At 35.7% G+C, this 25,540-nt stretch overlaps 3 protein-coding genes across 35 annotated transcripts; 2 read left to right on the top strand and 1 right to left on the bottom strand.

Moving 5' to 3' along the window:
- LOC142523238 (uncharacterized) lies at window positions 1–24,293 on the top strand. Of its 33 annotated transcripts, none has more exons than XM_075626955.1 (14): window positions 2–367; window positions 771–818; window positions 924–997; window positions 1,967–2,833; window positions 2,934–3,027; window positions 3,132–3,233; window positions 3,321–5,458; window positions 5,566–5,680; window positions 5,780–5,864; window positions 6,887–7,011; window positions 7,534–7,919; window positions 8,850–8,911; window positions 11,448–11,488; window positions 11,740–12,620. In XM_075626955.1, exons 1-11 carry the CDS (start codon window positions 292–294, stop codon window positions 7,896–7,898), a joined length of 4,089 nt encoding a protein of 1,362 aa, XP_075483070.1. In that variant the 5' UTR covers window positions 2–291; the 3' UTR covers window positions 7,899–7,919; window positions 8,850–8,911; window positions 11,448–11,488; window positions 11,740–12,620. The 33 variants fall into 33 exon arrangements, with proteins under 33 accessions (XP_075483077.1, XP_075483070.1, XP_075483068.1 ...); XM_075626953.1 differs by having other exon boundaries at window positions 8,850–8,915; window positions 11,866–12,620; XM_075626954.1 differs by having other exon boundaries at window positions 8,850–8,915.
- LOC142523241 (uncharacterized) lies at window positions 12,818–15,981 on the top strand. The gene is made up of 4 exons (XM_075626967.1): window positions 12,818–12,969; window positions 13,446–13,769; window positions 14,927–15,020; window positions 15,115–15,981. Exons 2-4 carry the CDS (start codon window positions 13,453–13,455, stop codon window positions 15,934–15,936), a joined length of 1,233 nt encoding a protein of 410 aa, XP_075483082.1. The 5' UTR covers window positions 12,818–12,969; window positions 13,446–13,452; the 3' UTR covers window positions 15,937–15,981.
- LOC142523106 (uncharacterized) lies at window positions 20,280–23,625 on the bottom strand. Its single transcript, XM_075626753.1, has 7 exons — window positions 23,502–23,625; window positions 22,386–23,065; window positions 22,172–22,315; window positions 21,552–22,081; window positions 21,218–21,433; window positions 20,960–21,128; window positions 20,280–20,872 (listed from the first exon to the last, which is right to left on the bottom strand). Exons 1-7 carry the CDS (start codon window positions 23,623–23,625, stop codon window positions 20,588–20,590), a joined length of 2,148 nt encoding a protein of 715 aa, XP_075482868.1. The 3' UTR covers window positions 20,280–20,587.
- Window positions 24,294–25,540: the final 1,247 nt, after the last annotated feature.

Genomic DNA, 25,540 nt, shown 5'->3' with positions numbered 1-25,540 from the left:
ACAAGCGTTGGCCGATTATCCTCTTCGACCACTCATTACTGAAATCTCTCGTTTTCTCTCGCAATCCGCAAACCCTAGTTTATTTATTGTTTATGTAACATTGAATCCATACGCATCTCAATTATTTTCGATCTTTCGAATTGCCATCGAATTGCATTTCGCGTTCAAATTGTGCTTCCAGACTTCGATCAGAGCTTCTTTCGCTCTCGTCGCGGGTTTCGTGTGTGCTTTCTTCTCTGTTTTTCTCCCCTTTCGATTTTCAGCCACGTATTCGAAACACCGATTCGGGTGATGGCGGAAAGAAAGCTTGATCTGCCGGAGGATCTCATCTCAGCAAAGTCTTCCAATCGATCTTTGACTCTCAAAGGTACTTAAGTGTTTCGATTTATTACTTCGGTTGGAATTGGGTTTGTTTTTGCTAGGATATACTGATCTTTAGGTATCTTAACTTTGCCTTGTTGATTGAACTGCAGATCTGGTTTTTGACTTTGGATACAATAGTTCTCTTTTTCTTCGCGTGTTAAGTTTTGTATAATTTTGTGGGGGGTTTAGGGGCATTAGTTATTTTTTATCAGGCAGGATTGTCCCAAGGTCTAATTTTTTTGCCTTCTATCTCTCTTCAAGTTTAAATTGAATTAGTACTCCTTGTTTTGAGTCTCTGCCGAGTTGTTAACTGCAGTGTCATGTTTCTTGTTTGATATCATGAAGTGGGTTGCATTTCAGAATATTGAGTACTCTTATGATATGTTTTTTGTGTTTTCATAATCAAGGTTCAATGGGGAATGATGTGTTGGCTGATATACTGGATGATTCAAAGGGTAATTGTGTTTTATTATCCCTTCTTTGTTACCTGAATGTCTTTTGTTGAACACTTCCTGTGATGAAAGTTTTTCTTAATTTTACAATGTCCATATTTGCTACAGATCCGTCAGTGCCAGAGAACACAATACCGCTGTCTCCACAATGGCTGTATGCTAAGCCGAATGAGCTTAAAATGGTAAGTGCCGATTCCCTTGCTTTCGAGTATTGGTTTAACAGTTAACGGTGTTGAGTTCTTGTTATATGTCAAATGATATCTCAGTGCTCAAGGTTCTCAAGTCTCATTTGGTGTAGTTGTATGTTTTGGGACATCATATTTTTCGTTGAACTTTAACTAATTGGAAATTTCAAATCAGAACCTTGTCATCTCTAGTTCTGATACGGGATTCCTTTTTCATGTGTTCTAAAACATGAATTACTGTTTTCACAACTCTTACTCTTGAACTCATGCCTTATGGTTAAGGACGTGAATAGCTAGCGATTCATTGACTTAAAATGAATGGCATGATGTGATCCCCAACCATGTCAATCACATATGGCGCAATAATTGTGTGGCTTCAGTAATATTTTTTTGTTTGTCAAAGCGAGTGACATTTTTTATGGCAAGTCTTTCCTTGGTTCCATTGGTTTACACTTTTCTCTATACTGGTTGAAGATAGGCTCCTTTTGTCGGAATTTTTGACTTCAAGGAAAATATTTGAGAAATTTGATCTTAAGTACAACACAAGTGACAAAGTAATGTGGCTCCATGAATTATGTAAAATGCTCATTCGTGGCATGTTATATTGTACACTTCGCGTCAGGATTGCTTGTGCGCAATAGGTTTTTATTCGATCAACTGTAATGACTATGGAATGAATCTTGTTGACCCATTACCATTGGATACAGCTAGGAGCCTAGAACATAAGACCACATCAATATTGTTTTGAAAGAAAACCTAACTTGTTTCCTGTAAACATACTTTTTCTGCGATCCAAACTGAAGAATTTGGTTAGGATCATGGTATTTGTGGTGTTATTGTTTGGAACATGTTGCATCTGATCACGATGTCATGGATATATCTGCTTATTTTTCCTCATTCACAAATATGTTACCAAAAATATTACCAGTCATCACCATTTATCATTATGGGTATTGTTATATGTAGGAAACACGTGGGGGTGGGGCAAACACTTTGACTCTTGGCCATCCTGTTGATTTGAACCAGAAGGATGCTCGGGGCCCTGATGCGCCTGAAGAAAAAAAGGATTGGATAAGAATTGCTCCCGAGCCTGATTCTGGTGGCCGTTGGCGTGAAGAAGAAAGGGAAACTGGATTGCTTGGTAGAAGGGATCGTAGGAAGATGGAAAGACGTGTTGACAATGCACCTGGCCGAGAAATTTCGGACAACAGATCTTTGGCTCCCATTGACAGGTGGCATGATGTTAACAGTCGCAATACTGGGCATGAGACTAGGCATGATGGCAAATGGTCTTCAAGATGGGGTCCTGATGAGAAAGAAAAGGATGCTAAAGTAGATAAAAAAACTGATGTCAAGAAGGAAGAATCTCAGAGTGACAGTCAGTCAGTTGTTTCACATGCCCGTTTCGTTCCTGAACGTGATTCTGAGTCTCGTGAAAAGTGGAGGCCCCGCCACAGAATGGAGGGAATTCCTGGTGGGTCTAGTTCTTATCGTTCTGCTCCAGGATTTGGACTTGAAAGGGGACGAGTGGAGTGCTCAACTGTTGGTTTTGCAGTAGGGCGTGGTCGAACTAGTGCTGCTGCAGCAAGACCTCCGTCAGTAGGTATAATCGGTGCTGTTCATTATGAGGAGACTGGAATGGTTTCTGGAAAACACAACCTTTCTATTGGAACATTTTGGTATCCGAGGGCAAAACTCCTTGACATTTACCGTAGATTAAATGTTGAAGATTATATGGATAACATGCCTGACAATTTGGAGGAAGTGACCCATATAGCTCAATTAACTGCTGTTGAGCCTCTAGCTTTTGTTACTCCTACCGATGAGGAGGAGGTGACCTAGAAATCTAATATCATATGTCATATAACTTTTTTATGCTCTGCAGGGCAATGTCAAGTGATTTAAGCTGGAAAATCTTCCTCCTTTTTTGCAGGCCATTGTAAGTGACATGTGGAAGGGCAAACTAAACAGCAGCGGAGTTTCTCACAGTTCATTTAAGGTGGATGGATCATCCAATGGTGTTGCAGGTTGTTTAAGCTTTGTCATCTCACTAAATATGTATTTGACTGCGTTATATCTTTCTTGCTTTTGTTTCCGCTGATATTATGCATCATGCTTTATTTCTTTGTAGAGTCCGGAAACTTGGAATCCACCAATGGTAGAGAACCTGCCCTCTCCTCTGATGCTGCTGAAGAGATGATAGATAGCTTAAAAAGATCAAATTTCTTGGGCGGTGAGATTTTGATTACTGAAGTATTTTTGAGAATGAAATTTATGTTACAATGCCCGAATGATTTTCTTTACTTTGTTTCTGTAAAAGTGGTTAATTGTGCAGAAAAATGTAGAGTTACAGAGGCTATATATGGGGAGGAACATGACAATGCTGGTATGCAATTCCTTGATGGTGCTCAGTTTGATCCCGCTAAGCTCACGGTTGTAGATGCTGCTGTTACCAAGATCCCTTTAATTGATGATGTTAACAATGAACTTCCAGATGATTCAAATTCTTTTTTTGCAATGCTGTCTTCAGATAAATATTACAACAATGGACAAAATATGTCTGGGAGCAGTTCTAACGAGTTTTATCTTGATAGAGGAATCCCTCCAGAAGAAATAAGTTTGTATTATCTTGATCCACAAGAGGAAATTCAGGGACCCTTTCTTGGAGTGGACATTATTTCGTGGTTCGAACAAGGTTTTTTTGGGACTGATTTGCGTGTGCGTTTGCAAGATGCTCCTGATGACTCGCCTTTCCTTGAGTTGGGAGATGTTATGCCACACTTGAAATTTAGAGGTGCTTGTAATGATTTAAATGATTTAAGTTCTGACATTGAAAAATCTGTTGCAATAGAGGGTTCATTGGACACAAGTTTGCATTTTGGTGTTCATATCCGTGAATCTATTCCACCTACTGCATTAGATGGTTCTGGCTTGCAGCTGTCTGATTTTGTTAATGAATCTCTACCGGAGGGAGGGCCTAGTATGAATTTGATGCACCACAAACAGTTCACCATCCAAGCAGGGCAAGATGTCGAACACCTGTTGGCTATTCAACAGCAGCAGCAGAGGCAATTGCAGCTTCGACAACAGCAGCAGCTGCAACAACAATTCCATCAACAACAAATGATGCTTAAAGAGCAACAGTTGTCTCAGGCCAGACAGGTGCTTCTTGAGCAGATGCTTCGGAATCAAATGCGTGAGTCAGGCCGTGGACAGTCTCATAATGATGCTCTTGGACTCAACAGTAGTATTGAACATGCAATGCTAAAGCATCAGATTTTAAATAGCCTTCAACAGCATTCGCAATATCCATCTAGGCAAGCTGATCAATCCCTTGAGCAGCTAATTCAAGCTAAATTTGGTCGAACTGCCCATCAACAGCAGCAAAATGATTTGTTGGATCTCTTATCACATGGAAGACATGGACAGATTCATCCTCTGGATAAACAGATTCCTCAACAAGATCATATGCATGGAAGACAGCTGCCCTCAGGCCTGATGCATGGATTGGAAATGGAAGAAGAAAGGCAAGGTGTTCTCCGTTCGCCGCATGATGGAACCAGCCAGATCTATGGAAGCTCGGCTGCTGCTCATAAAGCAATATCAGTGGGATTTGGCCCTTTGGATTTTTTTCCTCAGCAAATATCGACTTCTGATGAGAATCTGAGCCATTTTGAACGCTACTATTGTTTACAAAATAGGCTTCAACATGGTTTTCTTGGCCCTAGAATGTTGCCCTTTGAGCGCTCAATGTCACTGCCTCTTGGTGCTTCTGGGGTTAATTTTGATGATGTCAACTCCATTGCTCGCACACAAGGTTTAGATATGCAGGAGCAGATTGAACGAACGACCCCTAACCTTGGAGGTCAAGATGGTGGTCAATCTTATGGTATTTACTCTCAGCATCACCCTTTAATACCCAATCAATTCCATTCTTCTCACTTGGAAACAGGAGAACGTTGGTATGAGAATAATGGTTTGTTGCCCAATGACTGGTTGGAGTCAAGACTGCAACAAATATACCTTCACAAAGAGAGACTGAAAAGGGAGTCAGATGCCAAAAGGAGTGTTGAAGATCCTAGTCTGTGGATGTCAGCTGGAGCGAATGATGACAGCTCAAAGCGTTTGCTTATGGAATTACTTAACCAGAAATCTGGCAATCTGTCATCTGAGAGGCTTGATGTGACCAATGGGATGCCGCTTAAGAAAAGGTTAACTTCAGGTGACTATTCTAGTTCAAGCACGACAAATGATTCATCTAGTCTTCTTTCAGATCAAGAAACAAGTTTTAGAAAGTCCTTCAATGCTAGCTTGTATGGTTATTCGAGTGGGCCACCTCAGAGTCGACTGGCCGAAGGGACGAGCAGCATTCTGGATACTGGTGGATTGCCTTTTAGATCCGAAGCCGGAGCTTTAGTTGAACGAGCATTTACTACTGAGGCTGAAGAAAATTCTCTGGTAATTTACGATTATTCTAGTATGATTGATTAGGTATCTATTAAACTAACCTTCTCAGATGCAGGAGTAAGCAAAATTTTTTGATTCTTAATGATGGTTGTATTTAGGGGACAATTCCTGATGTTCTAGAGGACATTGTTGACCAGGATGGCCTTGCAAGTTTTAGAAAAGGGGAAATACCTGTCAATGTCCTAAGCAGAATCTCTTCAATTGGTTCGGATGGTAATTTGTTTACTTTTCTTGGGCCTTTTGGTAATTTTTTGTTTGTTTCTATTTTAATTTCAAGCTGTGCATGATAACACTATCCTAAATAATGGTCAGGATTTGACAATGAAAAGATTGGAGTTTCTGATTCCTTTTTGGACGATTCTGCTAAGGACAGGCAAGAAACCTTTGCTGTACTGGGGTACTATACTTTCATGGAAAATCCGCTTAGATTTATGCCATTGTTGTCAAGAACGCAGGGCACACCGAGGCGCACAAGGTCACGAAGCCTGAGGCGCGAGGCGAGGCGTGCGCCTTACCGAATCAAGACCACATTTTTTAATTTTTAAAAAAAATATATTTATCTTATAATAAATATATTAAATATGAAATAATTAGGTCAAAATGTCACACAAAACAAAAAATAATTAATAAGTTCATAGTAATTAGCAACATGATTAAAATTCTTCAATCGTCCAAATCACTTCTTCCATCGAATCACCAGTCTCCAAAACTTTCGGACTTTTATCCTCATTTTCTTGATTAACATCAATTTTCTTTCTTATTCTTCATCCAAAAGATGTGAAATCGGCCTTTCTGGCTGTTTTAGATGTAGATGTCCTCACTTTGTTCTTGTGTTTTGAGTGCTCTTCTTCTGATTCCGGCATTGGGGCGTTGGGTTGCTAGGGTTTGGGTTTGAGCTTTCACGCTTACTTCCTAAGCTAGTCCAGGTAAACGGTTGGGCTCGCTGTAATGAATCGTTGCGCCTTTGACAACTATGAGTTATGCCTTGATTTCGAATTCTTTAGAATATTTTGCCAAATGAAGATATAATCTTTAGAGGATACTGCCTCTCGGTTAATTCTTTAACAACAGAAATTGTTCCATCGAAATATTATAAGATCTTTTTATAAACTAGAATGAGGCTTCGATCGGATATGCATGGAAAGCGAAACTACTGAATCGGGAAATATCTTATAGGACCATTCTTCTGATGAGTTGTTTATTAAATCTGATATTTATGCAATAACAGCTTATTTTGTGTAGGCTAGTTTGATGAGATGCAAGGGATGAGTTGATTTTTATTTTTGCATATCAACTTACTATTTTTGCTTAATCGGGGCTCATGTTTATTGCTTTGGCTATCTTTCTTTATTGATGATTCATCATTTGTGTAGGAACTTTTTAGTCATACTGTTCTTACCCTGGTATTATTTTAACCAGATTACGGTCTCTCAGTTTCAAAGAACCTGAAAACTCCTCTCTGAGGCATCCACCTGTTTCACTAACTTCATCTTGTCTAGAGGGGTTGTCTGAGGTGGTTGCTGATCCAGGCATCCGAGGAAAAGGTCTCTGACAATTTGTTGAACCATTTTCGCTGTTTGGTTTTGTTCTTCTTAGAAAGTATTTTTCTCCTTGAACGTGATTTTTGCAGCCTTGTCATTTTCATGGTACCTGAATATTTCAGTTGGGCATCTGTCCTTGCTTTTGTACTCTTAGCTTGCCCTCTTTGCTGTTGCATTTTGACGGAGGTGATATTTCAGCTTGGTGTATTGACGATAGGATGTCCAGTTTATCTTAGATGTTTATGTTTATATTTGACTATTTAGGTTGCTATTAGGCATGTTGATGATGTTGTCATGTTACTGGGTGCCTTAAGAAAGAGGTTGCTTGCTGGTAACACTGTCCCCTGCTACCTTATTCTTTGGTTTCAATGTTGAGGGATTGTACAATGTCTTTTGTTTTTGCACACACAAGTAAAGATCATTGATTTGCATTTTGGAATTTGTTTATTATCTTCATGGTTTATTGCTCTAAACAGCTTTAGTCCTTTTTTTATGTTGACTTTCTGTTGTTTTTTTGAATTCTAGGGATGAGGAGAGAAACGAGAGGGAACAATATGAAAAATCCAGAGGAATCTGGAAAAAAAGACGCTGAATTTGGACGAATGTCAACTGGTAGCATTGCTGATATCCTGGAGACATCATTCAGTGACATGCTTAAAAGCCATGCTAAGAAAACTTCAACATATCAAGAAAGTCAAGCTCAAGCTTCTGGAATTTTAGATTCATCAGATGTGGTGATGCAGGCTCAGGGATCAAGAAGCAACAAAAAGAGGGGGAAGAAAGGTAAACAGATCGATCCGGCTCTTCTTGGATTCAAGGTTACGAGCAATCGGATCATGATGGGTGAGATACAATCGGTTAGAAGATTGAAGAGTCCAGCTATGTTGTGATTTTGCTCACAATGGCTATACGTGAGTCACGGTATGCCAATATTTTCATTCCAAGTCACTATGTCACTGCTACGTTCCTCAATTGGTCTGAGTTTAGGATGCAAAATAGACAGAAGTAAAAGGAAGCCATATACTGTAAATTGAAGATATATACTGAAATGGATTATTCGAGCTCGAGCTCAATCAACTAAAGGAATCGATATACTGTAAATTGAAGATATATACTGAAATTGGTTACTCGATTGAGCTCGAGCTCGAGCTCGATAGACAATTTAAATCGAGGCGCGCTCGAGTATTATGGTACTCAGCTCGACCTGGCTCGTTTGCACCCTCAGGCTGAATTCACAGAAATGAGTTTCAAGTCTTGAGGACAAGGTTGCTTCAAGAAGATGCAAATTATTGTGGGCCCTAACATATCAGGCCTAGACTAGACCAAAACAGGTCCAAGATTTGCAATCCCTTGGAAGAGTCTAGAAAAGGTGGGGGGATAAAAATGTGTATGGGGGACTGATGTGGCATTTGGATTTCTGTTTTCTTGTGGATTCACTAGCTTGGCTAGGGTAGGTGAAGGAATCACCTGTACAGAGGAACACATTTTCTTTCCCACTTTACAACCGCAGATTGAAGATTCAAGAACACAAATGATTCAGATACCCGTTCACTTCCAGTGGTTTTATAATTCTCATTTTGTGAACATTGTCTAATTAAATTGAGAGGATGGCATTCCAAATCTGAAAAATTGTAAGAAACTGTCGTCAGTCTTATGCTCTTTGAATTTTTAAATTATTCTTATTGAATCTACATGTACTATTTAATTTTCTTCAAATTATTTGGAAGATTTTACTTATTTATTTGTTTTTGGTGTTTGTGAATAAAATACTATTCCTCATTCCGTTTTTCACTAAGATTATTGCATGATTTATGTTGTAATTATATATTTTTGCATTTCAGAGTTACTCGGAAAGCACTCTCAACCTGTTCGATGAAATGTTCACGTAAAGACTGTTTTATTAGTAGGTACAAAATTTCTTATTCACATTACGGTTGATTCGGATTTTATCTTATTTTGATTTTATATGTGGTTCAGCCTCCTTCCAAGTCATCCCCACTTCGAATAGATAACGTGTACCTTTATCACGCAATGCTAACTGCAGCCATTCTCATGCCAGTAGCATCTATAATTCTCCCCATCTGTAATTGTTGGCCAACACAGAGTTGAGGAAGCCTTCTCATCCATAGTTGTCAAGGGTTTAAGGCTCACCGAGGCTATGGAGCCTGAGGCTTTCCGAAGCAAGACACACATTTTTAAATTTTTAAAAACATATATTTACATTAGAATAAATATATTAAAATATGAAATAATTAAGTCACAATGTCACACAAAACAAAAAATAATTAATAAGTTCATAGTAATTAGTAACACGAATCATCTAAATCAAGTTCATCTTCTTCCGTCGAATCACAGAGACCTCACTTGTGTTCTTCTTCATGGACTTCATCATTTTCTTGATCAACATTAATTTCTTCTTCTTTCATCCAAAAGATGTGAAATCGGTCTTTTTATGGTTGTTTTGGATGTAGATGCGCTCACCAATTCTTCTGTTCAAAACTCTCTTCTTCTAATTCCGGTGTTGGGTTGCTAGGGTTTGGGGTTGGGCTATTTGTTTTAAACAAGTAATTAAAAAAAATTCACCCAGACACTCGTTTTATTGAATCGCTGAGCCTGGGACCCTAGGCGCAGGGTCCTCGTCTAGCGAGAGGCGTTCGCTTTTGAAAACTATGATCTCATCTGAACTCACGTTCCTAGAAATTCTTCATGAAATCCACTCCATCCGCTCCATTTTTTCTTCTGACCTTAACTATGAATCCCCTAATCCTACTTTGGAACGATTGCATATCTCACTCACCCTAACTTGATATTCATTTCCTACCCATACTCCGGCAAGTTCTTTACATCAATAAGCAGTCCTAATTTCTTCCCTGCAAATCGAGAATCATAAATGGAACTTTTTCCATCTAGGGTAGTTTCAGGAGATGCAAAGACGGGTATGAAATTGGAAGTACTTGAAATATTGTTTTCCTTGGTTTCCATGTTACAATCTGGATCAAATACAATGTTAAAGAAATCCCGTTCAGACTTAAGCCAAGAGACACCTTCCTTCTTGGATAAAGCTTTCAAAATACATGGCGTAACTAAACTTGCTCAGGTGTGCAGATTGTAAGCAAGATCTTCTGAATTGTACTAAGAACCTCCCCACCAACAACAAAAACCACAAATTCAAGACCATAGTTACCCCCAAGAGTCAGAAAACCAGAGACATGATTACATTTTTAATTCATGATAATTGTTTTGGTAATATCTTAAAATATCGAGTCAACAATGATAGCTCAGTTATTACCCAAATCAGCTTCAAATAAAATACTAAAACTAGATAAATGCTCATTCTGCAGAATAACAAATTTACCACAGGTAATAACGAAGTTTTTCGCTGCCACTAAGTTCCCCTATAACCGTAACTGTTGGACTTCCCCACTCACTGCTACAGCTACCTTCAATTCTCCTGCGCCGACCTTTTCCCACTGTTGTGCGATCTCACTGCTGGGGGTCACCTTTGTGCCCGTAACTACGGGCTGTGAGTTACCACTGCTCTCGATCATGCATGACACCCAGTTGGTTGCTCTCCTCACGCCCTGGTTTATTTATTGGGGGATTAGCAGGCCTGCCTCGTCCCGCTGCCACCAAGTGCCTCTGTAACAATACTTCACCACTTACTGCTCCAGCTACCTTTAATTCTCCTGCGCCGACCTTTCCCGCTGTTATGTGATCTCGCTGCTGAGGGTCGCGCCTTTGTGCTGGTAACTATGGGCTGTGAGTTACCACTGCTTTCGATCATGCGCAACACCCTGTTGGTTGCTCTCCTCACTCCTTGGTTTGTTTGTTGGCGGATTAACAGGCCTGCCTTGTCGGCTTGTCCTCATGTATAGGTGTCCTTGTGTATTGGGGCGGGAATTCGGGTATGGGTACTCAGATACCCGAGGTTATCTTGTCCTAGCACGGAGAGCTAGATTTTACCTGATTGGGTCTGATAATTTTCTCAGAAAATCGGGTTAGTGATTGGGTAGGAAAAGTCTTTACCAGCTTTGATTGTTCGTTCATCGCCAGTTAACGACACAGTTCATCGCCAGTTAACGACGCAATAATCGTTCAGGGCTTCCCTAACTATTATTTTACTATTAATGGAAATGTATTTATCTGAGACTGCTAAAGGCTAACTCTATTATTTCTATATACACAGACACATAGAGATAATGATATTATAAATATATGCAAAATACACACACACACGATAACTTGTACAACTACACAGTTCTGGATAACACAGTTCTCCTTCATGCTGTGTGTTTGGTGATATCTTTACTTCTATGAGAAGTATTTTTTTTCAACTCATGAGTACGTTTTATCTTTTAATTTTGGCAAGATATTTAAATTCCTTTTCCTGATTAAAATGGTGAGTTTTTAAGCAATCTGTGCTTATTTTTGTTGATCAGGTGAGGTGGCGATCAAGATTTTGATCTCAACTTTAAATTTGGTAAGATATTTAAATTCCTTCTTACTGTGCTTATTTTTGGTCATCAGGTGAGGAGGCGATCAAGATTTTGAAATCGCATAATTCAGTGTTCAACTTTGATGAATATTTATGGCTTTCTGCTTTTTGATTGCGTTCTATTCTAGCTTTTTAGAATATTTATTGTCACTTGCCTTTTCAATTGTGGGGTTAATATTAATTTATCGAGCACGTGAATTTTCAAGAATTCAAAAAATCGAAGCCCTTCATCTCAGGTCATTTATTTTCAAGAAACCCTTCATTTGTTTTTTTGATTATCTAAGAAGTCAATATGTATTTTCAAGAAATCGAACAGACCCTCATTTTCTCTTCTTTGTTTTGTTTTGTTTTGTTTGTTATAGGATAGGTTTACATCTTTTTGTGTTGCATTCTACTGGTAGTTGGAAATGCCTGCAACACAAGGCCTCATGAGTAAAAAACATATCACCAAAGGAGGTCCGCGTTCGTTGGAGGTTTGAAAGGCTATTCTTGGCTTTATTGTTGGGGGCATTGTCTGGCGCATCTGGATGAGCATATTAAGGTTTTTTTATCCGTTGTGAGGTATATATTGAACCGTATGCCTATACAGGTCAGGGAAAAGTGGCTTTGTTGTTTCTGAGGGCGCTGGGTTTGACCATGTTCCCAATATTAGGTGTATACGTGGCTGAGTATTTTACGGAAACAAAGGGTCTTTACGTTCTGTGCGCTTTAGGAGCATGCACGTTCTTCATCCACAGCTCACATGCCCACACGAGAGCGACCTTGGGTCGGTGGATATGCTTTAAGGCAACCACCCTCCCATCTTTTATGTCGTGTCTTTGGTGTCAATTTTCTACTATCTTGGTAAGTTCGTATTTTTTGGCGTCCAAGAGGGAATCAGTTGCTTGAAGCTGCAACGACTCTGAAGCGAGCAGTCTGAAGACTCTGAAGCGGAGCAGTCTCTGATGACTTGGAGGGTTTGGATCTGCCGATGCGCTGCAAAACCTGCGAGAGCTTGCAAGTGCGACAGATGGTGAAGGGTACTTAATATCAGTTACTATTTTTAAATGAATTTATCGTTGTAAAACTTTTATTTTCGTTGATGTTATCATTATCTATAAATATATTATTGTTTAAATATTGGGACAATTGTATTAAAATCCCTAATACCACTTCAAAGTTTGTGTTCAGTCCCTAGTGTAAAACAAATATATTCTCACTCCCTGACAAAACCATTTCATATGTTTTAACTCCCTCGTAAGCATGAAATTACCTAATTGACCTCATTTTTAATTAAAACTCTTTTTTACCCTTAAAATCCCTAACACCATCTGTATTTGGGATTTTAATACTATTACCCCAATCCCCCATCGGCTTCGTGAGAAGAAATCCCATGATGGATCTGTGTGAAACATCATTTACTTGAAGCTCAAAATCTTGAAGATTGTCGTGCAGAACTAGTTCATCGAAGGGAACAAAAAGTGAAGGTGAGTTTCTTTCCTCAAACTTTCTCATTTTTTTCGTGAAATTCCAGCTTTTAGGTAGCTCGTGAAATTCCAGCTTTTAGTGAGTTTGTGTTTATTTGTTTCAATTTAATGATTTTCTTATTTTTTTAATTGTTATTGTGTGTTTTTTTTGTTTTAAATCCATTATTTATTTGAATTCCACCGATTGAATTTCGAAAATGTAGGGTTTTGTATTATGATTGTTTTTTAGAATAACATAAAAGCAATTCAAGTATCTTGTGGACTTAATCATACGGCTGCCTTATTTGAATACAAAGCAGTGTAAAGATGAATGCAGAAATTATTTTTAGATTTCTCGATTAATGCAATTTTATCATCAATTTTTATGTTTTAGTTCTTGAATGATAAAGTTGTTAATTTTGTTTAAAAATTTTCTGAAAATTCTTTAAAGTCTTGAAATGTGCATATCAATTACTTTTGTATGTTTTTTGTATTAGGTTCAAAATGGAATATGAAAGTGGGTCTTGCAACCTGTCGTTTTTGGGTAGCTGTAAATGCAAGAAACAGTTGTTTGTGATTTCAATTTTCAGCGGTTGTAGTTTGCTGGACATTTTTGAGAGGCTTGGAAAAAAATGTGCTGAGACTACTCCTGAAGCTATGATTCTGCAATACGTAGCCCCCCAACACAAGATGAACGTGACTTTGAACGACGATGATGATGTCCTAAATATGATTCATCTTTATATGTGTATGAAGCTCAGCATGATTGAATTGAGGGCAGAGAGTAAAAACGAACATGTCCGCAACCAAAATATTCGGAGGTAAAATATATTAGATTTATGTCCTTATTTAGTTTTGATAATTTTTTTATATTTTAATTTATCAAGCATGAAATTGTGCATTAGTTGAGATTATTGTGGTTATATAATTTGTTCTATGTTATAATAATATAAATATGTTTTGTTGTCATGATATGGATTATTTGACGATACTAATATTATTTACATTCCATACTTTGAATTTTTTATGTTAAATTATTTTTCTATCTTGCACTTAACAAGTTTATATCATATTGGTAAGGGTTGATGAGGAAGACAGACAGAGAAATAGTGGTAACGAAGCTGATCAAGCCTCTTTGAGCAATACACTAGATGCTTGGATTAATTGCATTCGTGGTGTAGGTCAAACATTCAAAGATGCTGCTGACTTTAGAAGATGTGTTAAATATTATGCTGTTTCTACAAGACGTTCATTTTCGTACAGAAAGAATGATAGCGAAAAAGTCACTGTTACTTGTACTGACACTAGTTGTGGATGGAGAATTTATGCTTCTAAATATAAAGCAGACAATATATTTGCGATCCGAAAATGCAATTTAGAGCATACATGTGGTGAGAATAATCTACGTAGTAGAGGACATCCTAGAGCAGATGCAACATGGATAGCTAAAATGTGGTGAAAGGCAAACTTATAGGAGAGCCCTCTTATCTCCTTGTACAATTCAAAAAGACTTACAAAGAGATTATGGTGTAGAGTTAAACTATCTCAATGTGTGGAAGGGCAAGGAGTTAGCGATGCATGATATTCATGGCACAGATAAGGGATGCTATGATAGACTAAGATGGTATTGTCGAGCTGTTAAAGAAACGAATCCTGGAAGTGTTGCTGAGTGTGAGATTGATATCGAAACTAACAAATTTAAACGACTGTTCATTTTTTTGCACGCATGTGTAGTTGGTTTTGTTACTGGTTGTAGACCGTTGATTTTTTTGGACGGGACTCATATAAAGAATAAGTTTAAAGGTTGTATCCTACTTGCTGTGTCGAAGGATGCCAATGATGATCTTTTCACAATTGCTTATTCTGTAGTGGACGCGGAGAATGATATTAATTGGGAATGGTTTTGTTATCATCTGAGAAGTTTTTTGCTTTCGTGTCAAAGCATTCCATTCAATGAGTACACGTTTTTCTCTGACAGACATCCTGGGATTATCAAGGCAGTTAATCTACTATTTACGGGCAGTCACCATGCGTACTGCTTGAGACATTTAGTTGATAATTTTGTGAAAGTGGTACATAATCAATTACTTATTTTTATGTAGAACGTTCTTTTTTTTATATGTATAAATAGATGTATTTAATCTGATTTTTTTGTAACCATTTTAGGTGTTGCGAAGCTATCCAAAACATAACAAAAAGCATTGGTCTTCGGTATTCAAAAAAGCTGCTTATGCTCCATCTTTGCAGGAGCATGAACAACATATAAAAAATATCCTGGAGTCCATGCCACTTGCTAGGGATTTTATTGTAAATTCTGAACCACAGAGTTGGGCAAATGCATTGTTTCTTGGCAATAGATGGGGTGTTATAAATAATAACATCGCCGAATGTTGGAATAATTGGGTTAAAGCAGCTCGTTATCTCCCTATCGTGGGTATGGTGGACCATATACGAGTACAGATCATGAACATGATGCACGAACGACGTGAATCAACAGCTATTATGGTTAAAGAATTAAGTCCAAAAAAGGAGAAAGCTATTGGTAGTGTATATGTGGAATCCCGGAAGTTGAGAGTGCACCGGTCTTGTAATTGGAGGTTTGAAGTAGTCGATGGTGAAAAATCATTTGCTATTGACTTGATAGCCATGACCTGTTCATGTAGATATTGGCAAATCAACAAGCTTCCTTGCAAGCATGCTTGCGCCGCTATTGAGTCGAAGTCGATGTCGTTTTATGATTTTTGCGACAAGTATTTCAAAATTGAAATGTACCGCCAAACGTACAGAGGAATTATTAATCCCATCCCAACGTTTGACATTAATGAGTCTTATCTTGATGATGGAAATGTAATCAATGCTCCTGATGTGAGGAGTCAGCCTGGTCGTAGGAAAGCCAAGAGGATACCATCGCAAATCGAATCACGTGTGTCAAAGTGTAGTCGTTGTCATAAGGGAGGACAAACAGACGTAGCTGCAAAGAAGCTATAAACTAGCTGTTATTGTTTCATGAAAATGGTGTTTCAATGTTTTTATTATTACTATCTTACTGTTAGTATCTATCAATATTCAGTATTTTTGTTTATGATTGACACCTGAAATATTTTTCGAAACTTTAACAGGAAAAAGATGGAAGGGGAATCAAGCATGTTGATACCAGTGAGAAGTCGTACGCGTTCGAGTGGAAGCATTGGTGGTTTACGCATTATATGATTGTTTTGTTTTTGAAAATGTTGGGAAAGAGTTGGTTTGGTTTGCCTTACTGTCATGTTGTTTTAGTGCTTGTTGATGTCTTGTATTCTTATATGTTCTCTGGAAAAAAACTTGGGCTTTAGGTTGTTGTTTATGTTAATCTTTTAAGTTGAAGAATTTATTGTTTTGTTTGTGTTAGGTGTTAAGCACTTCAATATGTATTTCTATTTATTGTTATTTGTTTCTGGAAGGTTTGGTGTTTCATTTGTTCATTTTTAATGTTTGGTTTAAGGAGTGTTTCAAATGGTACATATCAATTTTGAACAGATATTTGAGTACAAAAATTGCTTAATTTGGTATATTATGTGTAAATATGAGTACAAATATTAAATAATTAGGAATATTTTGTGCACAATAAAACTGTACTCATATTATATCGGAAATACAAAATACAATGTCCAAATTGCAAGTTGTTGACTATTCAAACGTTATTCAATTAATGTAATATTTAGTCATACATTAATATGAACAGAGTTTTGAATACAAATTTTACTTTCTTGTGTATAGTATGTGTAAATTGGAGTACAAATATTAAATAGTCGAGTATATTTTGAGCTAGAGAAAAAGATATATTTTCGGTCGAAATTATAGTGTGTCAATTTCAAGCTACATAAATTGTCAGATTGAGTATATACGTTAAAGAATCGAGAACAATGTACATATGAATTGAGTACAATAACTTGTCAATCCAACACATCGTAGAGTAGTTCTTCTATTCATGCCTAAGATCACCAATTTAACTGTTTAATCGAGTACTAAAATTCATGTTATATGTTATGAGGAACATTACACAATAAATCAGGTATACATGTACATGAATCGAGTACTAGAATTCATGTTATATGTCAATTTCATGAATTCTACACATATTCAGTTTGAGTACTCGATTTGTGAACATGTATACCTGATTTTAAAACATTTATACCCGATTTACCGTGAATTGTGCTCTATTATTTAATATATATACTCAATCACACATCTTCTGGGCATGTATATTAATCGAGTACTAAAATTCATGTCATATGTTATGTGGAACATTACACAATAAATCGGGTATACATGTGTTTATATCAGGTATACATGTACATGAATCGAGTACTAGAATTCATGTTATATGTCAATTTCATGAATTCTACACATATTCAGTTTGAGTACTCGATTTGTGAACATGTATACCTGATTTTAAAACATTTATACCCGATTTACCGTGAATTGTGCTCTATTATTTAATATATATACTCAATCACACATCTTCTGGGCATGTATCTTAATCGAGTACTCAATCGGGCATTTTATGTCGAATACATGTTATATGTCAATTTCATGAATTCTAGACATCTTCAATTTGAGTACTCGATTTGTGAACATGTATACCTGATTTTAAAATATTTATACCAGATTTACTGTGAATTGTGCTCTATTATTTAATATATATACTCAATCACACATCCTGTGGGCTTCGAAATTGACATAATAACTTCTTCACCCAGATATACGAATACATGTGAGATACAATACTTGATCGAGCAAAACTTGCACTGTGGAATCCTTAATAAAAATATGATTTTGTATGCTCAAAAATTAATCGCAAGTGCACGATGTCAAGTAATAGTATAATGTACTACTGTAAGAGTATCGTTCCAATGAAGAATGTATTTAACAATTATTATTTTCAGTTATTAAATCTTTATTAACGAGATTTGGATGGTTGTTTTAGTACTACTATGCTCAATTACATATGCAAATAAAATGATTCAAGAATGTAATAATGTAATATAGTATCTAAAATGGTTGATTAAAATTCAATGAGAAATGAATTTGTTGGGAATATCGGTTCACCTACTCGTCGCTAATTAATTAATTCGTTCGATAGTGATTGTATGCTTCCGACAGGATTTTCTATTCAATTGAACACAGTCTCTCGAGCTATGTCAAAATAATTCTACTCGATGTAATAATTAAATGTCTTTAATTATTTATCAAGAGTGAATCGCATTTCAATCTATGAAATCCCCTAGTTTTCGATCCTTAGGACTATGACTATCGGCGCGTATCCAAGAATAAACCAACAATTGAAATCATGTTAAAATCGGGTATACATGTACATTAATATCAGGTATACATGTACATGAATCGAGTACTAGAATTCATGTTAGTATGTCAATTTCATGAATTCTACATATATTCAATTTGAGTACTCGATTTGTGAACATGTATACCTGATTTTAAAACATTTATACCCGATTTACTGCGAATTGTGCTCTATTATTTAATATATATACTCAATCACACATCTTGTGGGCATGTATATTAATCAAGTACTAAAATTCATGTCATATGTTATGTGGAACATTACACAATAAATCGGGTATACAGGTGTTTATATCAGGTATACATGTACATCAATAGAGTACTACAATTCATGTTATATGTATATTTCATGAATTCTGCACATCTTCAATTTGAGTACTCGATTTGTGAACATGTATACCTGATTTTAAAACATTTATACTCGATTTACCGTGAATTGTGCTCTATTATTTAATATATATACTCAATCACACATCTTGTGGGCATGTATATTAATCGAGTACTAAAATTCATGTCATATGTTATGTGGAACATTACACAATAAATCGGGTATACATGTGTTTATATCAGGTATACATGTACATCAATCGAGTACTAGAATTCATGTTATATGTCAATTTCATGAATTCTACACATATTCAATTTGAGTACTCGATTTGTGAACATGTATACCTGATTTTAAAACATTTATACTCGATTTACCGTGAATTGTGCTCTATTATTTAATATATATACTCAATCACACATCTTGTGGGCATGTATATTAATCGAGTACTAAAATTCATGTCATATGTTATGTGGAACATTACACAATAAATCGGGTATACATGTGTTTATATCAGGTATAGATGTACATCAATCGAGTACTAGAATTCATGTTATATGTCAATTTCATGAATTCTACAAATATTCAATTTGAGTACTCGATCTGTGAACATGTATACCTGATTTTAAAACATTTATACTCGATTTACCGTGAATTTTGCTCTATTATTTAATATATATACTCAATCACACATCTTGTGGGCATGTATATTAATCGAGTACTAAAATTCATGTCATATGTTATGTGAAACATTACACAATAAATCGGGTATACATGTGTTTATATCAGGTATACATGTACATCAATCGAGTACTAGAATTCATGTTATATGTCAATTTCATGAATTCTACACATATTCAGTTTGAGTACTCGATTTGTGAACATGTATACCTGATTTTAAAACATTTATAGCCGATTTACTGTGAATTGTGCTCTACTATTTAAAATATATACTCAATCACACATCTTGTGGGCATGTATCTTAATCGAGTACTAAAATTCATGTCATATGTTATGTGGAACATTACACAATAAATCGGGTATACATGTGTTTATATCAGGTATACATGTACATGAATCGAGTAATAGAATTCATGTTATATGTCAATTTCATGAATTCTACACATATTCAGTTTGAGTACTCGATTTGTGAACATGTATACCTGATTTTAAAACATTTATATCCGATTTACCGTGAATTGTGCTCTATTATTTAATATATATACTCAATCACACATCTTGTGGGCATGTATCTTAATCGAGTACTCAATCGGGCATTTTATGTCGGGTATCTATTCATGCTGGATTATGTAACTTATATACTCACTTGGGCATTTTATGTACTTTGAAGTTGAGAAAATACAAGCACTTCATCGGATAATGATTTGGTGATCCTAGCATGAATAGATGAACTACTCTACGTTGTGCTGGATTGACATGTCATTGTACTCGATTCATGTGTACATTGTCCTCCAGTAGTTAAATACTATTGTGTGTTTACTAATGTATGACTAAATATTAGATTAGTTAGATATACTCGATTATTTAACATTTGTACTCAACGTTACGCATAATATACCCAATAAAGCAATTTTTGTACTCAATTTTCTCTTCTAAATTGATATGTACCATTTCAAATACCACGATAATAATCAATTGTGTGTCTTCATTACATAATTTAAAACAACAATTAAACATAGACTTCAAATGTTCAAACTCCAGTACTACTGTAACTTCTTAACCATCAGAATAGTGAGGAGTAATTAATTACTCAAACTTGTTTTTCAACAATCCATTTTCATCAGATAATATTGTGGCTGCCAAACGTGCTCGATAAGTGTCCATCTTCACATCCTGTGCATAGCTCCACATCTCATTTGTGTCACGGGCTAGACACTCCAACCACATGCATGCATAGACACCACAATCGAGGGTTGCACCTTGTTGACGACAAGGTTCTCTTAATCGAGGGTTTCAAAGTAAACTTACATAAACTTTGGTTTTCCCAACTGAGAATGGATCATGCATGGAGTTCCACAGTTTAAATATCCCTTCATCTCTTTTGTAAACCAACAAAAACCAATGCCACCTGTCATTCATAGGAAAAATGATGTATCTGCATCTTTTAAATAATTCTCCAGTCAGTTCCTGTAGTCTAGCCATCGTGAAAGATGTCATCAGTGAAAGAAAACCTCCATAATCATTCCGATGTACCATCGATCTTTTCCCATGTTGTTCTAATTTCGTAAGGACTTCTTTCTACACATTCAAGAACACATATACTCATTTATCTTAAGATAGTAAAACGAAAACAAAAAATAACACAAAACTCAGACTGCTACGAACCTGCACCATTGTGTCCATGCAATAAATCTCAAATCCATGCTGCAAACTTTGCTTTTGCATAATTCTCATGTGAACATTAATTATCTCAAACTCAACAGGATCACCAAAAAGAAAATGACATAATATCGGTCCACTTAAACTCATAACCGTATCTTGCCAAACGACAACACTACAAAATAGAAAATTCAATTTCATTAAAAAAATTGGGACACATTATTACGAAAATAAGAAGAAGAAACATACGGAAGATCAACGTACTCCAACTCTTTTCTAGCAAGAAAGTTTGTCACCAATTTTCTCTCTTCATCAGCAGCTTCTTCATGTCCACAGAAATCTGATCTACCTTGAAACTCATCCATGGCAACCTTGCCAGGAGTATTGCCTTTCTTCTCAACGTCTACAACTTCCTGTCCAAAAGCAGCGATATATTCAGCAATATAACAGAAAATCCAAACATCAATAACAATAATAGTACTGAAAAAAAGAAAAACTAAATTAAACTTAATACAATCGATTTGGAAATAATTGACACTTCATTTACCTGTTTTTTCACCTTCCTCTGACGTCTTGGTGTTAAGCTAGGTGGAGTCACAAACATGGAACCTTTTTTTTCTTTACACGATCATCCCTAGCCATCACATGATCCGCAATTGAAGATTCAGAAACCGTTTTCTTCTCCACTTCAGAAGTAGCAACAAAACTACCATCAATGCTCTCATCAACACAAGCATTCAAAGAATGTGATTCATCTAACTCTTTGTTTTCTTTATCCAAATCAGAAACAACTGCATTTACCACTACGTCAACAAAATCACCAAAGTTAGCTCTTGCATCATGTGGTGACTCAAAAGTCATCATTTCTTCTGTTTTATCAACCTTTTCCTCAGACTCAACAACATTTTCACGCTTATCTGCCACAGACCTTTTTTCCTTCGTTCTACGTCGAACCTTTTCACCCTCTAACTCAGCACATCTCTTTCTCAGTATCTTTAACTCATTCATTTGTTTCATCACAAGTTTCTCAAAACGTTTTACTTCAGATCTATTCGTTTCTTGCTTTAAACCAAGATTCATGTCCACTAACAACTTCTCATCCTCACAAAATGGATGTATCGACAGAACCTATTCACAAATAAAAATAAATACAACTGTCAATCAACTAAACATTAATTTTGCACAACTAGATTAATAAACTAAAATAATTATAAGTACCTGGGTTGAATCTATGCGTTTCAACAATGTTTCAGTGCCAGCTGCATTTAATGGGATCTTGCTCTTCCCCCAACAAAACAACCGAGGGTAAACATTTAAACCATGCCTTACTCCTAACACTGGGACTGTCTCATATAACCAAGCCTAAAACAAAAAATAAAATAAAAGTTAATGACAAATACTAAGATCATAATTAGTAAAGCTGAATACTAACCATCAATCCAACCGTGCATCCATCGACATAAAGTTTTTTCCCGATTTGACATATTTCTCGATATAAAAATCGGAAGGCAGCATCTCCCCAAGCATATTCAAAAAAATTCGTAAGATCATCGAGATAAGGAAATATAAATCCAGGAGTGATATAATTGCCCGTGGGAAATATTATGCAATTGAAAATGAACAAAATGAAAGTTCTCACAAAATCATCAATATCACATTTATCGTCACTTCTTGCAAGGAAAATCAATTTTTCATAAATGGCTATTCGCTTGGCATTGGTGACCTTGCCGTCAAAATGACGTGTCAAATATTTGGACTCCATTTTCAGGTCCAAGTCAACTGGTTGTCCAATGTGATGTAGGCCGAGCACAACAGAGAAATCAGCTGATTTGAAAGTGATGGTAATATTATCACCAACAAAAAAAGAACATGAATCACCCTGAAATCTGTTCAGAAAATAATCGATCCGCCCACTACTGATAGCAAGGACTGGCATATCAATCCAGTTGGCGAAAGGAGTATCATTTATCCGACTCATATGCTGCTCACCTAGAATTGGCTTCAATTCGCCCATCACAGTTTTAAAATACGGAGGGGAACATCGTGAAAAATATTCTTTACCACTATTCTTCTCATTATAATCATCACTTAGTTTGTCTTCTACAGTAGTTTCTACATTAAAAAACATAAAACAATTATACAATAACTATTACAAACACAATTATAAAAAAGAATAAGAAACATAACATAATTGTATATACAAAAAACAAAAAACAGCATTTAGACATGTCTATAAAAATTGAATTGTGCATAACACAAGGAATTTGGAACAGCACCTTCGAAATCAAGCACAAGTACTAATTTTTGAATTTAATCAAAATTTCTAAAAATATTAACAATACAACTAAAAAATTCGAATGAATAAAAATATCAAGAACAAAGCTTATAAATTGGGGAAAAAAGGTTGTCAATAACCTAAAACAAAAATAACAGTTTCAAAACCACAAAAAAGTTTGTTAATTAACCCTAGACATTGAGGAAAATGTGGTTCTCGTTCGTACCTTGCTTGGATTTCTCCTTCGTACCTTGCTTAGATTTCTCGTCGTACCTTGCTTCGATTGCTTGGATTTCTCGTTCGTACCTTGCTTCAATTTCTTCTTAATTCGAGTTCTTCGACATTTATTCGAGGTTCTAGCTTCTGCAGATTTGTTTGTCGCCTTTTTTCTCCCCATTTGCTGCGTCTCAGTTGATATCGTGATTTCCTCTCACTCGGCCGAACAAGCTCTGAAGAAGAAGGGAGAGAAGATATAATATAAAGGAGGGTAGTAATGGGTTTTAATTAAATAGGAGGGTAATTCGATATTTGCCTCTTCATTGGGGAGTTTAAACATACAAATACAATTTGTCAGGCATTGAATATAAATAAAATAACTATTGGGTACTGACCGTAAAGTTCAGAACCCCAATAGGAATTTATGTGCAATTCTCCGTTAAATATTCTATTATCCGTGAATTTTATTTTATTCTGTTTCATATGCGTTCATTCTAAAATAGACTTAAATTAGAAAATTATGAATTTATGCTACTGTAATTGATTTTATTTAAAAATAATAATGTAATTGATTTTCGTATCATATCATATGTATTTTCTATACACACTAAATTGAAAAAATTTTCTTTTGATAATCTTGTGATATTAACATTTGGAGTTTTTTCTTTTTAGACTAATAAGACTTGTTAGAATATTGATATTTATGATAAGATCTCTAAATATTATATTATTCTTAAAAAAATTTTATTTTCTAATCAAATTTTTGTTTAAATATTTGTGTAGGACTATGTACAAAGAATAAACTACAGCAAAAAAAGTTTATAAACAAGAGATTATTGCTGCTCTGTGTGTGGTTTTTAAGTTGAAGAAGAGCAGTGAAATGTTGCAAGAAGATCAAGGGATTACATCGGAGAATTAATAGAAATTCAAGTCAAGGCATATTATTGGTGTGTTGTGAAGTGTTGGAGACTAGGTGTGTCAATTCGGGTGGGTCGGATCGGGTTGATCAATAATACTATTCAAAAATTGCTCAACCCGAACCCAACCCGAACCCGATCCAACCCGAAAACCTTCAACCCGATTAACTCGATTTTGAATTTTTTTTAAAAATAAATAAAATTAAAAAAAATAATATTTTAATTTAAAGACATAATAACAAAATCTCTCTCATATATATTATTTAAATTTGAAAGTCTAATTATAGAAAAATAAAGTACATTTACTAAATCAAATAAACAATTGTTTAAAAAATAAAAAATATTCAAAATAAATATTAAATTATGAAAATTTATTATATAAATATACAATAAAAATTTATTCAGACATACAATATATAAAAATGTAGGCAATATTTATTAATTATATATATATTTTAAAAAAATTAAAATTTTCGGGTCAACTCAGATCAACCCGGGTTGACCCGAACCCAACTCAACCCGATCATTTTTTTCGTGTTAGCTATCGGGTCCAACCCGATCTGACCTAAACCCGAAAACCCCACCCCAAACCCGATTTTTTTTGGGTTGAACCGTATCGGGTTGGTGGGTCGTGTCTAATTTTGACACCCCTATTGGAGACACCCGAAGATAAGAGTCATGTAAAGTGTTGATTGGAGAGTTATTTGTGACTCCGAGTTTCGGTGATACAGTTTTTGCGTCCGTGGTTTTGTTTTTTTGTTTATTTGAGAGTAATTTACTTCCTTGATTTGTTAAAAAAAACTAGTTTTTCGTAGTTTCACTGGTATTGGTCTTGTGTTATTTTATTCATTAAAGTTTATTTGTGGGTTTAATTAATATATTCTGTTGCATATTGTGAATGTGTTGCAACATTTGCACACAACACCTAAATCAGACATGCATAATCTCAGTATTTTTGTATTTCTATGTTAAACAAATCATTTCAATTAGCATCAGTGACTATTCTTGATATACTTAGTGTGATTTTGGTTATTTTTGTTTAAACATGTAAAAGTGCAATGAACGTGCTATTTGTCAACACTGCTTTTCAACTACCGGTTTTGCACAGATCTATTTATGCTTTAAAAGTTAAAATGAAGATTTACATTAAATCCATCGAAGAAAGAAAATGACAACGTG

This window comes from Primulina tabacum, chromosome 13 (genome assembly GCF_025594145.1).
Source record: "Primulina tabacum isolate GXHZ01 chromosome 13, ASM2559414v2, whole genome shotgun sequence".
NCBI lineage: Eukaryota > Viridiplantae > Streptophyta > Magnoliopsida > Lamiales > Gesneriaceae > Primulina > Primulina tabacum.
The sequence above is the reverse complement of the archived record's forward strand: the minus strand, read 5'-3'. Positions and strand labels throughout refer to the sequence as shown.